The sequence below is a fragment of the Melanostigma gelatinosum genome, assembly GCF_949748355.1.
Source record: "Melanostigma gelatinosum genome assembly, chromosome: 9".
NCBI classification, from domain to species: Eukaryota; Metazoa; Chordata; class Actinopteri; order Perciformes; family Zoarcidae; genus Melanostigma; species Melanostigma gelatinosum.
The window spans coordinates 11,330,564-11,346,903 of NC_136642.1; the positions used below are offsets into that span (position 1 = coordinate 11,330,564).

Below are 16,340 nucleotides of genomic sequence, written 5' to 3' on the forward strand. Positions count from 1 at the left end.
AGAGTTGAACATGTAAATTAAAAATCCCTGGAAATAATATCTTTATTATTAGAATCAATGCTACATGAAAACAAAATATCTTGCAAAAATATTTAAAAGCTAGTTGTGTAACCAAAAGCTAAGCAATCAACGGTTATTAGAAATGTATGTTATAATATACTCTTACTTCTTCCGGGTCGCTGTCCGTTAACCAAAGGTTTCCGGTGCGTCATCGGTGTGCTTTTCCGGTGAAGGTCTCTACACGCAGTCATGCCTGTAAGTATCACTACGCATTATTTGTATTAAGCAGCAATCTTTAAAGTGTTTTGACGGCGGTATTCTAAACACGACATCACGCTGTGGGTTGTTTCTGGTGGAGTCAACCTTTTTATATCCGTAATGTGTTCGTAAAGATGGGAAAACGCACGCGGCATCGAGAAACATGTGTGCAGCAAAGCATCCCACGAGGTCCCTTTATGGCCACCTTATGGTCACGTGATTTCTTTTGCAGGGTTTAAACTCAACCTTTGAAGATATCGTAGGTTATATTCTGAGTACAATCAGATTGAATATTCAATCCATTTGTTGTATGACTTTTACTTTAATTTGAATCACATTTCCTCTCATTTGAAAAGTTGTAAAGAGATCTCGACCGTTGCACGCTGTAACCACGATGTAACGTGGACTCTGACCAGAATTAAAATGTGTACTTATTCCTTACATTACATTAAAGACGTAGATTATATTAAATGTGTATAAATTAATATTCCGCTAATCTACTGTCTTTGATTCCCTTCCAGCTTGCACAGGATATGTTACACCCGAGCTCTGAGGAGGAAAAGAGGCGACACAAGAAAAAACGTCTTGTTCAGAGTCCGAATTCATATTTTATGGACGTCAAATGTCCAGGTCAGTTTGTTTATGTGGCAACCTGGCCAAACCCTCATGGATGATTTAAATAACAGAGAGCAATGTATGTGCAAAGTACACAATTACTGTACCTAACTAGATCCTCAAGTGCTGAGACTGAAGACTTTTATGCAAATATATTAAGTCAAATGTAACGGAGAAAAATTGGGTACAATAATCAAAATAGCTTTTTTACTTTTGATATTTGAGTAAATTTGACCTTAAATTATATTTAACTTAGAAATGAAAGCCTAAATGAATTGTTATTATTCAGTTGGAATTTTAATAATAATTTTTGTGATGGATTGAATTACGTCGTCAACATGAATCATATTAAATGATTTGCCTTTATGTGTTGCCCTTTCATTGTTCCCTTAGTGATTGGGGTGTCAAATAAGGCATACAATGACACTTGTGGCTGTTTGTTAAATTAGTTTCAAGTGACTCCTTTTCATAAACAGCTGCAAGGACATTTCAGTAACCACGAGTACATGCGACTATGCAGTGGTTGTTGTGGTTGTTTCATGGCTGTCCCATCCAATGATTTGTACCGTCTGTGTGTTCAGGCTGCTACAAGATCACCACAGTGTTCAGTCACGCTCAGACTGTCGTGCTGTGTGTTGGCTGCTCCACAGTCCTCTGCCAGCCTACAGGAGGGAAAGCTCGCCTCACAGAAGGTAACGTCCACGGATAGTGAGGAGTTAATCTAACTGCTAATGTACATGTAGCACTACATATCCACGTAAAAGCATTCACAAATGCACACAGATACATTCTGTAGATTTCAATTACACCATGGTGTCCTCAATTGTCTTTGTGTGTACACGTGTTATGTATTGTCTAACAGTAGTTCATGCAGTATGTACATTTGGGTTTCTGTTAAACTCTAATTGAATAGTAAATGCCAAAGGCACCACGTGTGCACAGCGTACAGTTCTTCACAAGCTTCAAACTGAGACCTGAACCCAGCCTGTACCCATGTCTTTAAGACCCAGCCTGGCTAAACCTGACTGGTTTAGTCTTAACTTAATATTCTGGTGGGTTGGGGTCAGGTAGCAGAACACATCTGTACAATGCACTCATCTGTATACTCAATGCACCTCATGACTGACACATATTTGCCTTTTGTGTTGCCCTTTCATTGTGTTCTTTATGAAAGGGGTGTCAACTAAGGCATACAGTGACTCTTGTGGTTGTAACAGAAGTTCATCATCATCGATCTATTTCTACACAGTCGACTGCGAGCACAATGCCTTTTCATTCAGGCGTTTGTTTAGACTTCTTTCAGCAAGAAATCCAAGCAGCCAATACTTTGTTTTTTGATAAAAGGTGGATCAGAATTCCTTCACCATTCAGAGTACACTAAAGAAATGATAGTGTTTACAGGGTGTTGGTGAATTGGTTGAGTTTAAGGTCGAGGTTTGTTTTCACTGACTGTCCCACCCACTCAGTCCTGTGCTCTGCTGCCGTGGTAACAAGCGCTTCTCTGTGCACTCTGTTTGAGTTACTGTGGTGCAGTTTTTGGAGGTGATTCAGTCTTTGAAATGAGTCTCAGTTCTCTCTTATCTGTAATATTCCTGCCCGTTTATACTCTATCCTGATTGTTTTAGTCGTCAGTAATGCAGATAATTATTAGTTGCTGCCCAAACTGTATTGTTCTGAGAGGTATGTAATGTTGTCTATTCTCATTGATGTAATGGGGAAGACATATTAGTTACAGTCATCTTCAGCACCACAAATCCAACACAACCGTAACAGTGCAGTTTTTTGTATTGCTTATTTATTTTTTTTCGTGACTCATTTTTTCTCCGTCTTTCCTCAGGATGTTCATTCAGGAGGAAACCGCACTAGTTTGACCAGGCGTGGTTGGACACAGTTGTGGATGAACTGTGCTGGAGTTCATGAAGTAACACTGCCATGGAGCTGATGCCTCAATGAGGAAAGGAGAGCGGAAATACAGATCATGTAAAGAAGTCTATAATATGCACAGAGAAATGCTTGGCATTTCTGAGACGCCACATATCTAATTATTCATCCCTCTTATTAAACTTGAGGTTTTTTTGTGGTAAAATAATCTTGCATGTTTGTCATCCAGTTTTCTTCTTTGTACCTCGTTAAGGTTCATCTAAGGGGTCCTGTAAATATCAGGACTCCGGCAGTCTTTTCCTCCACGTGTACAGATGTGTGGCCTCAACAGTTTTTGTGTGGTGTGATTTGCATCTGCTTGCGTTACACCTTCACTGATTAAACACAAACCTTTACAGGAAGGTGGGGGTGTATGATGAGCCGTGGTGATATTTTCAACCAGTTTCTTAGCACTTCGATTTATGTAAGTTTGCTTTTAGAACACTAGACCAGTTCTAGGAAAGGCGATACACTGACTGAAGTTGCAAATTACATCTAAAAAAAAACAACCTGTCCATTACTACAGTTTTACTGTGTTAAAGCTACTTGTGGCATAATTGACTGTTGCTTTGTGGTAGAGCTGGTAAAATATCCACTCAATACCTGTATATTCCAAGTCAATGCCACAGTTCAGCGGTGTATTTAAAGGTGGACCATGATGTCATCGGTGTCTGCTCCGAAGCCATTGGCTTTGGTCCAGGGCCCACTCAGCCTGATTGTGGATTTGCTTCGGGGAAGGTCATTGCTGGCTCTGCTTCTGATGGTTGTAAAACACAGAACAGTGACGTGACACTAAATATCATTATGGTTGTGAATTTAAATGTGCTTGCAAGCTTCCTGTGAAAATGATAATGTGGGATGAATTCTTGTGAAGTTGGAGATAATTCTGCTAAACTCATTTGTGAACTCTAGTTTACTCAGTTATAACAGTTTAGGCTTGTTCATGTGACTGAGTTGTACACTGAATAAAGAAATTCATTTAATTTTTGTTACGTCTTGCTTGTCGATGTCCCTACTGGTTACTGAGTGACTGATACAAGTGTTTTTATGGATCAACGGTAACATAAATATATACACCTCTTGTATGTTTTCACAGCAGGAGATCTTTTAACGGCTTGAATTTAGTTTTGTCAAAACAAAGGCCTTAGAAGTTATAAAATATTTTCTTGGACCATGGAAGAGTTGCAAAAACTAGAATACATTTTAAGTGGGTAATAAATCCATCCATTTGTACTGCTTCTCTGGAACCAATTTGATTAATTGTATCATGAGGAATTATTGATTTTAACTGCTGGGTATACTGAAAAATGATATAATAAATAATTCTAAGCCGTCTGGTTTTCCATTATACTTAAATACTTTTGCATTAGCCTGTATGACTGAAACAGGTCAATTGTATTATATGTAGTATTTAAAACGTTCTTAAATTCAACTTGCTTACCCTGCAGAAACCCAGCATCAAGGTATCCTTATCCAATCTATTACCCAAACGGATTTCCTCTGTTGAAGGATGGGTTTAGGACTGAACCCTGTTCAGTGAGCTGCTGAAAGGCAGTGCTATTGAGGACCTATCATGGCTCAGACAGCAGGAAATAATACGTAAAAACTAAATTGATTATTAAGATTAAACACCAAACAGCTTGTTTTGTCTGTAAGCAGAATGAATTAACGTTAAGCCTGTAGATGCACATATTGCAAGTCATTGGATTTGCTATTACACTCATGAGGCTTTAAATACACTCTAGCGCTCATTGGAGAGTTTTAAAAGGCTGTGGAACAAACTGTGTAGTTTTGTTGCTGCTTGTGTGACACACACCTTGAGGAATGAACACCGGCAGGTAGGGCAGCGGTCTGGGACACCTGGACCGGCTGTGACAGGGAGGGGACTGACCCCACAAAGAGGCTCAGTGGGGAGCATGCTGGAAAACAGACCCCTCCTGAGAGACGTGACAGCTGTACACACCTGCAGGAAAGGAAATATACAGTAGAGTAAGAATACACTTTATTAGTACAGTGACATCTTACATAGCCATGCATCATAAAGGGATATGTGTAATGTGTGTTGTTGGTGTTGTGATCATAGTGTGGCGATACTTTCAACACTGACTATAACATGTGCAGCTGTAGGTAGGGGGTGCTGCAGTGCAACGTCTCAGGGTGCTGCCTTACTCCCGAGGTTTTCTGTTTGATAAGGTACATGAAGCTGATAGACACATCAGAGCAATAGGAAGACAAACAATGCATATGGGTGAGATTGCTGGCTGATGTTGGTTTATTGTGAACCTCACATGCTTTGGTTTAATGTGTAAAAATTGGCGTTTTTGTTTTGATCAGGCATTTCAGGTTGGTGCTTAATTCCTTGGGAATGGAGTAGTGCAAGGCCATTTGATCAATGACTCCACTTTTAACCTGCAAACACAAGACACAGCCCGACAGATACACAATCAACTCAAGCCACAAACGATACACTATCCATTTGTGTATTTATCTATACATCTATAAATAAGCCCTGCTTCTTTCAGGGCTTGCTGCTCTTCCTCTAGCCTGTAAGCCCATCACTGTCCAAAGATGCTCTAGGGCTGCCCTGAGACACCTGCTTATACACCCGTCTGCTAAAAGCAACAATTTGGTTTTGCTGTATACAGCGCGTTTCACGTTCTGACCTTAGATAGGCGGAGAGAGCAGGAATGTGGGGAACATGTGGGGAGGTGTGGGCACTGAGGGAGGTGTTGGTGGGGTTTACTGGCACTGCTAAAACTCAAGATGGCTGTCAAAATCTAAAGTCATCCTTGGCAGGTCATCTCTGAGTGGGAGGCAGAGAGGAGGATGGGAATGGGAGAATCGATAGCAGAGGGTCTGAGACATGGCCAGATGAGTTTTTACTGTGTTGACCACCTGAGCAGTTTGCATTCTTATCCCAGCTTTCAGTCTGGCGAAGCGAAAGTTGTAGAATGAAAAAGTAATATGAAAGAGGATTGGGTAGAAAGAGAACCACAAACCGTGTAGAGATTACATGAGTGAACAGAGGAAGGAGAGGCTGACTTGGCCCTCCAATGCTGTACAGGGATGAAAGCCCTGAAGAGCAGCACACTAGAGAGATCTATATCGAGCACAAAACACCATTTTGTTTGTTTGAGTTTCTCCTTTGCCAAGGACAGAGCTATTACACATCATTAGCATCCGGTGCACAATTAACTGACCTAGACACTGATGAGCAGAGTCTAGCTGACCCCACGTCTCCATGGCGACGACCTCCTGCAGAGCAGAGCCAGCGTCTCTGGGCCACTTGTCTGAATCCCCACGAGCTGTGTCCCGTCACACACTGACAGAGTGCGGTGAATCGGGCAGATGGCATCTGCAACACGTTGGTTGTAACAAACAGACTCTTAATTTCTGGGTGAAATGCATCTTTTTTTGCAAGAATTTATTGAATTGCAGGTGGTGTCTGGAATGCAAAAACACCATATGTAAGACACACAGTTGAATTTCTTATTGTATTGGTAATGACTTTGATGATCCCCCCCCCCCTCCTTTTCCCAATTTATCCTGAACTGTTTTGCTACATGAGAGAATCCTGTTTACCATAAACTGTGGCAGAAATCGTCTGCTGCATGGAAACACAAAATATAAAGACTAATTACCATCACATTGTGTTACATAGAGAGAGAGAGGCTGAGGGAAAGACCGACAGCAAAAATAAAGAGATTTTGATTGGACAGTTTACGCCTTCCATGTCTAGGTAACAGGAGGTAAATATGATGAAATACAAGTGTAAGTGACCCTCGGGAGTTACATCAGGGTGGTTGTAAAGGTTTAGGGTGGGTCTGCTTCGCTGCGTATTATTCACCATCTCACTGAGGTGGGGAAAGCAGTTGCTCCTGAGCTCTACAGTGAGAAAGTTGATAGATGAGTAAACATATGCTTAAAGACACTGTTCCATGTACACATACTACATACACATGATCTCACAAAGCTTGCATGCACACACACAGAAACAGACAGGAACACACACACACACACACACACACACACACACACACACACACACACACACACACCTGAGGGTCACTGTGATGGATGCTATCCCTGAATGGCCTCGAGTATTAAAAGCCTGGCTACCCGCTGAAAACAATCGGTCATGTCAGTTTGTCACAGCTTGAAATTAATCATTCCTGTGCCTGAGATAATTTCCTACATTAATTATTCTGACCATGTAGCTTAAATAGTCTGCTTGCTGTGTGTGTGTGTGTGTGTGTGTGTGTGTCTCCCAGCGTCATGTGTGAAAGAACATGTAGGTAAATGAGGAGTTTGAGGAGTCGCTGAGGAGGGCAGGTGGTCAAACTGCACCCCCTTTTGGTCAAATCATGCCAACTATGGCTCTACATCCATTCAACATGAGACTGAGTAGATGAGAGAGAGGAGAAAGCTACATGAGGAATAAATCCTTTCTGCTGCGGTTCTTTTCGGTGGTAAAAGTACCAAAAATATTTGTCCAGATCATTCAGCAAAGCAGGGAAGCGCGCGATAGAGGGACACTAATTGGAGGAAGAACACCAGGCAGTGGCAGACAGCAAATGTAAACACAGGCTGTTCCAACCTACTGAGACGGTTTGAGCACACTTCTTTGTGTTGGCTGATTGCATCCTACTCAATGGATGAAACAGATAATGTGTTCTCAATAGTTTGCAAGGGAGACTCTGTGAAAATGTGAATATATAATCACCAGCCAGATGCTGTTCAGTTGTTCTGGTGAGCCAAGTTGTTGCTGTGTGTGTTTACACATGCGGCAAATGGATTATTTTCCCTGTCAGAACAGTTATGTCGTCAGAAAAATGCATTTGATGAGTACAGCTATACATATTTCAACTGGTAGTTTCCACAAAAAGTAAATCAATTCAGGATGTGTTTCAAAAGAACATAGACACAGGATTTACTAAAATATGAGAATGTTGAATCTGAATGCCTGTGCTTCCCTGTGCTTTAAAGAGCTGAACGTTCCATCTAGCTCCTTGACTTTATTCATCCATCCATTCATTCTATTTGTCCATTATCTATAATCATTCATTTTTACTCAGGGTCATAGCGACCCAGGATCTATCCAGGCAAGCCTTTTGTGGAAGACAGGGAACACACAAACACAACAGTAGGCAACTTACAGTCTCCTGTCCACCTGACCGACATTCCACAGCAGCCCGAAGAGACAGACTACACAATCTACACAGAAATGCAAAAAAAACAACAAACACTATTCTTATCTAAACTACCCAAATAACCTTATTTGTGTTACGGACTGTAAAAGCTTTCGTCTTGCAACAAAGAGTCAAATCGTGAAATAAGAGACATCATGCAATGACTAAAATATACTTTGCATTCATCCAAAAAATTTGAAACCCTGTAGAATTAAAGTAGCACAGAGCAGCGCGACAGAATGACTTGGAACCCAAAGAACAATCACTGCTGTTATTGATGGCACTTCAGTGTAGTAAAAAAATAATGAAACATTTAAGGATTTACACTTTTTTCACATTACATCATGAGCCACAACATCAAATTGACTTGAATGGCCAATTTTGAAAACACTCAAGCATATTCCTGTTGGAATCACCCAATCAACAGCTTTCTTTGAGCTCATTAAAAATAAAGCGTCGGTGTGAAGGATATGCTGATTGCTAATCAACAGTTTCACAGACGCACGCATGTGTGTCTCTCTGACTCCTGTTGCTCGGCATCCTTTCTAGTCAGTGTCAGGAAAATCCCCTCTGATACAGACACAGACCATTGCTATGGAAACCGACATCACTTTTCAGTAACTGGGCAGGGATGGAAGGAGGTAGAGAGAGGGGGGCGTGTTGAAGCAGATCAAATTAATAGGAAATGCTAACGTAATCCCCTCTGCGTGCGTGCATGTGTGTGTGTGTGTGTGTGTGTGTGTGTGTGTGTGTGTGTGCAAGTCTCAGGGTCTGTCTAGGAGGAGGATGAAGAGGGAGGACAAAGACGGGGAGCTACGGCTCACTTTCAGCTTCTTCTCCTCCTTTGATGGCCGACGGTGAGGGGCCTGAAGTTGTGCTGATGTCAAGAGATGACTGTAGAGTAGGGCGACGACACTAAAAATATCTTGAACCACATACCAGAGTCCCACCTGGATGCTGAGAGCACTGCTGGCATGCCGCTGACCGTTCCTAGACTCTAATTGGCTGACTGTCTGAACCTTCAGCCTTTTCACATCCTCCGCCACGACGCCAGACGCCATGACCTTTGATCTACTTCATTTACAATGAAGCGTGACACTCTGGCAGAGGGCAGCGCCTCAGACGCAGACACCTAGACAGAAAGACAGAGACAAAAAGAAAAAAGTGATAATTAAATGTATAAGTGGCACTGGTCCCTGGCTGAAGATATAGTACGCAAAGGAGTTACAGGTAGCCAAGTTATGTCAGTGCAAGTGGCAACAGTAGAAGTCCTGTCAGGGGAGGAAGCACAGCACAGCTGCCCTGGGGCATCATTAAAAACCCCATCGTCTCTCCCTTCATCTCGATTCAACTGAACAGCCTGAAAAATAGATCAATTAACAACCTCTGCTCTCGTACTCCTTTTCTCTCACACATGCATACAGGCACGTCCCCGGCACGCAGCCGGAGCGGAGTGTGGGCGGCCAGTGTTGCCATGGAGCTGATATTGTACTGGTCCGTATGTGGTGATGGGGGCAGGGGCATGTCCCGGACCCACCGCTTCTACCTGCACAGCAACCTGAACCATGATCAACAAGGTCTGCAAACAATTACACAGAAAGAGAAAACAGGCAGTTGATGTCAACAAAAGATTTTAGAAAAAATCTTTCAGCAGTATGTAAAAAAAACAGACAATAAATTTACTCTTGTCCTGCAACCAACTCATTGGAGACAATATGGAAAGCACTTTACCGACTCGGTTCTTTCTAGAAATAATAACACCCTTTTATTTAACTGTCTGGCTGGAAATAGTATGAGCAGTCGATCCTACTGTTGGGTGCTGGCAACCTTCTTATATCCTGGCATAAAAACTACATGAAACATTTATCGATTAAAAGAAAATGAAAGGACTGCAGTACAGTTAGGGTGTGTTAGATGTTAATGTCCAGGAAGCTGACTGCACACTAAAGTTAGAATGGATCAGGTAGACATTTAAGAGCCTGTAATATGATCTGTTACACCAACAAACACACACATTATTATGTTGTATTTATTTGTATTTGCCCTGTGTAAGTGTTACCATTAAATAAAAATGTCTACGTAGATGTCTATGAAAGGAGGGGTTGGCAACACGTAAGTGATTGATGGTGACGTGTGAGTCAATGCTGATGTGGAGATTTATTAGGAAGCAGTGAAACAAATGAAAAAAGAGACCCACCGGAGTAGGTACTGACTGAGGGAGGAGGCCTGGCCCTGGATGTGGGGAAGAGGAGTTGACGTACCAGGAAATGTGGGTGGGGAAGACTGGTAAACTGGGCAGCATGATGGTCTCCCTACCTGCAGTCTCTTCTCTTCCGTAGGCGACTAATGCCATACATCTAGAAAGACAAGAGAAGAGAAGAAAGATGTTTAACTCGGAAGAAGTGGGGAAATTGGGAAAAGTTACTGTTCACGTATGGGACAACAGAAAAGAGGACCGTTAAGGGAGACGCAAAGGAGCAAGTTGGGTTTAGGGGCACACATCAAGGCAGTCAAAAGGGGCAAACCAATCCAATAGAGCTGACTACAGACGAGAGAACACAGGGAGATTTACAGAATCCAGTCTGGGACTAAATGAGGGAATAAGTGACAGGTGTGCTGGGAGGAACAGGATCAGGTGACTGGCAAAAAGCGGGGAATGTCAGATTGTGGGGCGGGATTGTCTTCTTTCCTTTCGTAAAGGATGGTCCAGTGTATCCTATGCTAAAGGAGCTGAGACAGGAAGCATTGAAGCACAACAGACAAGCAGATGTAACCCTGTTTTGTTTTTTACAGTGTGTGTGTGTGTGTGTGTGTGTGTGTACATGCACTCACAGATCCTGTGTGTTGAGAGTAAAGTGTATCCTCTATATGTCTGGTCCAGCTTCTTTCATCTTCACCACAGCATCATCACTGTCACTCTGTGACCAGCTCACAATGCTGATTCCCCATTTCTACCAAAATATACTTATACACACATTCATAAAAAAACTACAAGCCCACAACAAATACAATCTTTCTGAATGCAATGGACTCTAATCCCTCTCACCAGACATAAACACACAGATTCATGCATGCATGCATGTACAGACCTGTGTGTTGGTAGATCTGTCCCTCCGGTTGCCAGGGAAACACCAAGATATAAGGCATCAGAATGAGTGGTTCATAGCTCTCCACTTCCTGGTGAACTGTGACTGATGGGGGTCATCGTAAGGTAAAGGGAGGGAGAGATCCTGTTGCGATGGAAACGGTTTCCCGCTGACAGAATCTGGTGACATTTGTGCCGTTTGTTCTGATTACATCATAGTTGACTGGTGTACCACATGATCCTGGACCGGTACAGGCAGGTGATAATGGTGGCCGATATCCAGCATCCACCTGCCCACACACGCGTAAAAAACCACACACAAGCAATCCTCGTGTGAGGTTAGGTCTCCGTTTTTAAGCGTAATGAGGCTGCATGACTCCACCATGCCGACAGAGCAGCAGGGCACGTGGAGGTCAGCAGAATTAATAGGGCCTGGAGAAAAAAACACGAGGAAAATACACCTTTGTGTCGATGTATTCTTTATGTAAAGGCTTCTTTATGCATGTAAGATATGCATCTCATTAGAAATGACCTGGTCAAACTGTCTTGAGGGAACAAGCATTGAGCAAAAATTCTATTTTTGTCAGGTATTTCATTTTAGAGATAAGGGAGACGATCAGAATTCAAATTATTAAGTAATTTTAATAAGTTGGAATGAAGGGAAAGAAGAATGCCTTCCTTAATAATTGCCTAAGGAATATCTCTACAGTAGGTCACAGGAACCATAACATAGACCAGAATGCAAACAGTGACGGTTGAGCATCAGGATGAATACTTAGACGTGAAGCAGTCGGTGTCTTCTCTAGACAGCTGTCCAAATGGATGTGTGTGGTTCACATTGACGGCATCGTTATAGTTGTCTGAGCGTTGTTGCTCTACAAGTGACCGGTAACTCCTTAAACCAAGGGTCACATCTGGGCAGTCAGAGGGAATTAGAGCATAAAAAGCCAAATGAAGAAAAGAGAGTGATTATTGTTTCATTGCATTTACACCATAGAATGCACAATACCCGATGCTCCTATTCAAAGTTATTTGTGATTTTCTAAATGGACTGCAGAGCTAATGTTAAGTATTATGAATCATAATAAATGGCTTGAAACTTGAAAAAATGTGCGCTGTGTTTGTGATTCTACTCATGCATCTCATTTACATTTTCTTAAATGTGTTGTTTCTGGTGTTACATTGTGGCCATCTATTTGGCTTTTTCGTCAAATGTGTGACAAAATGTTCTTGCAGTCATATTCTTCTGGCAGAATTTGGCTGGGACATGAGCAAAAAATCGATCCCGTTTTCCATTTTTCTTCTGGGTCCTTTTGCTGTCCTCTGCTTGAACAGCAATCCTGAAAGACTAAATGGCTTTCCTGAAAAATGGAGATGGACTGAAAGACAAGTGGAGAGAGAAAGAGATAAGTAGCAAAGAGTCTTTAAAAATGGACACAACCCTGGCCTTAAAATTATAGAACACAATCATGAAAATGCACATAGCACAAGAGATAATGAACGCCCCCAGAGCAGTAAACAACACAGACAACAAACTCATCACATCTGGGCATGTGCTGTGAGCACTGCCGTAGGCTGCCATGGCTTTCACACCTCTCTAACTGTTTTAATTTCACACCGGGCTAAACAATACAACATGATGCCTGTTTTGTGAAAATAAATGAAAATCTATTTCCTCCGAGATCGTGTAAATGCTTTGACTGCTTTCATGCTGAAGCAAATGCACTCACACATGATAAGCCCTGAGAAGATTAGTGTGTGGTCACCTTTGGGACAAACACTGGTGTTAACTGATGGGAAGGCGTTGGACTCAAACAGCTTTGACTCAACTATCACCAATCGGAAAGAAGACCTGAATATCAGGAGTATAGTTGACATATAACAAGTTGTTGTTCGGTTCTCAATATGTTGAATGTGACTCATTATTTTAAATCATGAGGTATGGCCAGTGAGCAGTTATAGAAAAATGATATGAAACAAATTACAAATACTTACTGTGTGGTTCTTTTTCAGACTATTCTGAACTGCAATGTCTGAAGAGTGAAAACCAAGCTAATAACTGTTTAAATGAACAAACTAAAACTTCAACTATATTTCCATGCCTGCTTATTGTGAGCATTCTTCACTGCTAAAACTTTACTCCTTATTCAACTTTGCTAGACCTGCTATGGTAAGATTGTAAACTATCAAAGGAATACACCCAATTAGAATGAGGACAAATGACAAACATGATGCAAATGACGCCAGTCAGCCTTGTTGACAGCTCGAAGAATAAAGTTCTCACAAAAGTGCAATTTGCAGTGTGTTTTTGGCCTATCGCGGTGTACTCAGCCGAGTCAGCGTTATTGTAGCAAACATTCCGTTTTCTAAAGGTTAAATGTTTATCCTGTTCTCCATCTCAGCTGAGAGTTAACTAATGTATAACCTCGGCAGCTCAAAACTCATAAAATGAGCTTGAGACAGTATGTAGTGTCCAAATCCTAATTATTCAGTGTGAAAATTGGTTACACTGAATGAAAGGTAACCCATCTGTACAGCAGGAATTAGTTGAATAAACATTATGCAATTATGCATTGGACAAATTTCCCCTTGGGGATGAATAAAGTATATTTCTATTCGAAAAGTTTTATTTTATTGATCAAAACCTCGCACTAGCAACCGCAAAACCCAAAATCAAACAACAAAAGTAAAAAAACAGCAACACAGAAAAGGTGGAAGCTGTAAAGTTAGAGATATATACTTTATTAATTTTCTCTGATAAAATAAAAATTACAAAATAATTTCAACCTCAAACGGCACTTTCCTTGTTCAAAATGATTTAACCTATTGTTCATACATATATCATAATTGTCATGACGAATGAGAATAATAATATAGTTTAGTAATAGTAGAGATCAGCTATAACTGTGATTAATCATAATGGTAGAAAAGACGAAGCAATACAAAGCTAGATTTCGTTAACAGCATACTATACAATATTCCAAGCGTATGTAATTCAGTATTCCGGCCACAGCGTGTCGCTATAAGACAGTTTTCTATATTTTCTCCAATGGGTAGGCTTGTCTCTTTCCCATCACACCATTATAATTCCTCTCAGATATACTTCAGTATTTCTGTCGATGTTTTATTTATTTTACAAACAGCTGTTCCTTCATGGCCATCAGTCCTTTGTAAAGGTATATTTGTGTTCATCCACAGTCCACCTTGATCTGTTTTAAAGCAGTGAAGTCCACGTACAGCGCTGTAACAAGTCCATACCCAGATTTTCACAGTTATTCCCTCAGAAATATTGTCAAGATATCTGCAACGCCTCCTGCTGTCTTCGGTCCCCAGTGACAGCAGCGTTCCCTGCCTCTTATTGAAGTCCATTTAAGAGAGAGCACTTTGGTTGTCGAGGTGTGTGTGTGTGTGTCCGTGTGTCCGTGCGTGTACACTGTTCCTGTGTCTGCGTGGCAGTTTAAGTGATCGAGCAAGAAAGTGGGGTTGAGTGTATTTCTTTACACAGAATACATTCATGATAACAGTGCGTCGTTTTGGGACCGCAAGCGAAGAATGGCAGTGAGTAAGGTCTTCTTTCCTTCATAAAGGGTCACAGACACAACCGTACAACCGTGAACAAATATGAATCACACCAACTTATAATCACATAGCTCGACAATTGTTGGAGTTTAAATTCAATTGAATTACGAATGTAAAAATCAACATTTTAGTCATTTTAAGGATAAATATTTATCAGAGAATTAAAGCAAAACAATAGATACTACAGCATCCCAGTCAATCTGACTCCACTGATTTCAGACAAGCAAAATAATAATCACATCATTTATTATTGATGGACAATGTTTCAACTGTTATTGTACCTGAACACTCACCAAATGTGGAGCATCATGTTTATGCAAAGCTCTGTCTTGAAGTGTTTCTTCAAAATTAATCAGCCAGATTGAAATGCCAGTTTAATAAATGTTTGTGTTGTAATCTCTTCCAACCCAATAGAATGTAATATATTCTATCTCCCAACAACCATTTCAGTATTAATGCACTTGATACAACTATTTTTTTTCACAAGTAACAGAAATGAAATAAAATCAAACTCTTTAAAGTCTAATTTCAGTACAGCGAACCTACAAGTACACATCGGTTCAACCCAATCTGTAATTCAATAAATGCAATCGTAAAAAAGTCCTTTTGTAGTTGTGTTACGTTATTTCATCATCTGCGACTGTCTTCTCTGTCACAAACAGACGTTATGATGACTCATGCCCCTCAGTGTCATACCAACTTATTTTAGCTTCATCTGTAATTCGTGTAGTTCAGTGAACGGTTAAGTTTCTCCAAACTGAGAAGTTAAAATGTCACAACTATGCATTAGGTCACGCCCACAAAAGATAAGTCGTTTGGATGAACATTTTTTACAGTGTGTCTACATTGCTTGGCAGTGCATTGAGTGCTTGGCAGTATCGGCTTTAGTATCATCTTGTGGGCTACTACACACAATGTCTTTGTGTGAGTGTAAATAGGGCCTGCATTGTAAAAGACTGTGGATTTACGTTTGTGCTGTGTTAACTTGTATTGCGTGGATGATGCGTCAATATAAATTGTGTGTATGTGTGTGTGTGTGCAGTACATGCCACTAGTTTTTCTTTCTTTTCTTTTTTTTAAATATCTTGGTCGTATTGATTGAACTTTCTGTTAAAGGGATGCTCGTTAACACACAATTAGCATTCAGATAGAAAATACATCATAAGGATAAAAAGTCATGGTCATTAATTCCTGATGAAGGGAGAGAGAGATCGGGAGGAAGGAGAGAGAGAGAGAGAGATCTGGAGGAAGGAGAGAGAGAGAGAGAGAGCGAGAGAGAGACAGAGAAAAAGAGAGAGATATAATAAAAGGCCCTTTTCAGTAATTGGAGTGGTATCCATTTAGGAGCTCTGAGTTTATATAATTATTCCTCGTTATTTCTCCTCCTGTCTCCTTCCCCCTCCTCATCCTTTCTACCTCCATTTCTCACCCTCTTGACATTCTTCCTCCCCCTCACACCTTTTAGAGTCTCCATTTTTCTTTTCCTCCCCTTGTCAAGGAAAGCGCCCCAAAGTCCTTAACACGTCTCATCGCTCATACTGGCCCTCCATCTTAATCCTATTATTTCTCCTCATAGTCCCGTCTTCTACCCTCCCTCATGGAGCGCTACTTTCAGAGGATCACCTCGCGTTTCTTTCCTCCTCCCTCCCTATTTTCTTTCCATATTTGTCCTCTCCTGGTCCTCAGAGCTGTCT

The 16,340-nt window shown here is 41.1% G+C and overlaps 1 protein-coding gene across 1 annotated transcript; it reads left to right on the forward strand.

Annotated features, from left to right (window-relative positions):
• Window positions 1–202: 202 nt before the first annotated feature.
• Window positions 203–3,776, forward strand: rps27.2 (ribosomal protein S27 isoform 2). The gene is made up of 4 exons (XM_079274818.1): window positions 203–255; window positions 780–888; window positions 1,455–1,565; window positions 2,711–3,776. Exons 1-4 carry the CDS (start codon window positions 250–252, stop codon window positions 2,737–2,739), a joined length of 255 nt encoding a protein of 84 aa, XP_079130944.1. The 5' UTR covers window positions 203–249; the 3' UTR covers window positions 2,740–3,776.
• The last annotated feature ends 12,564 nt before the right edge of the window (window positions 3,777–16,340 follow it).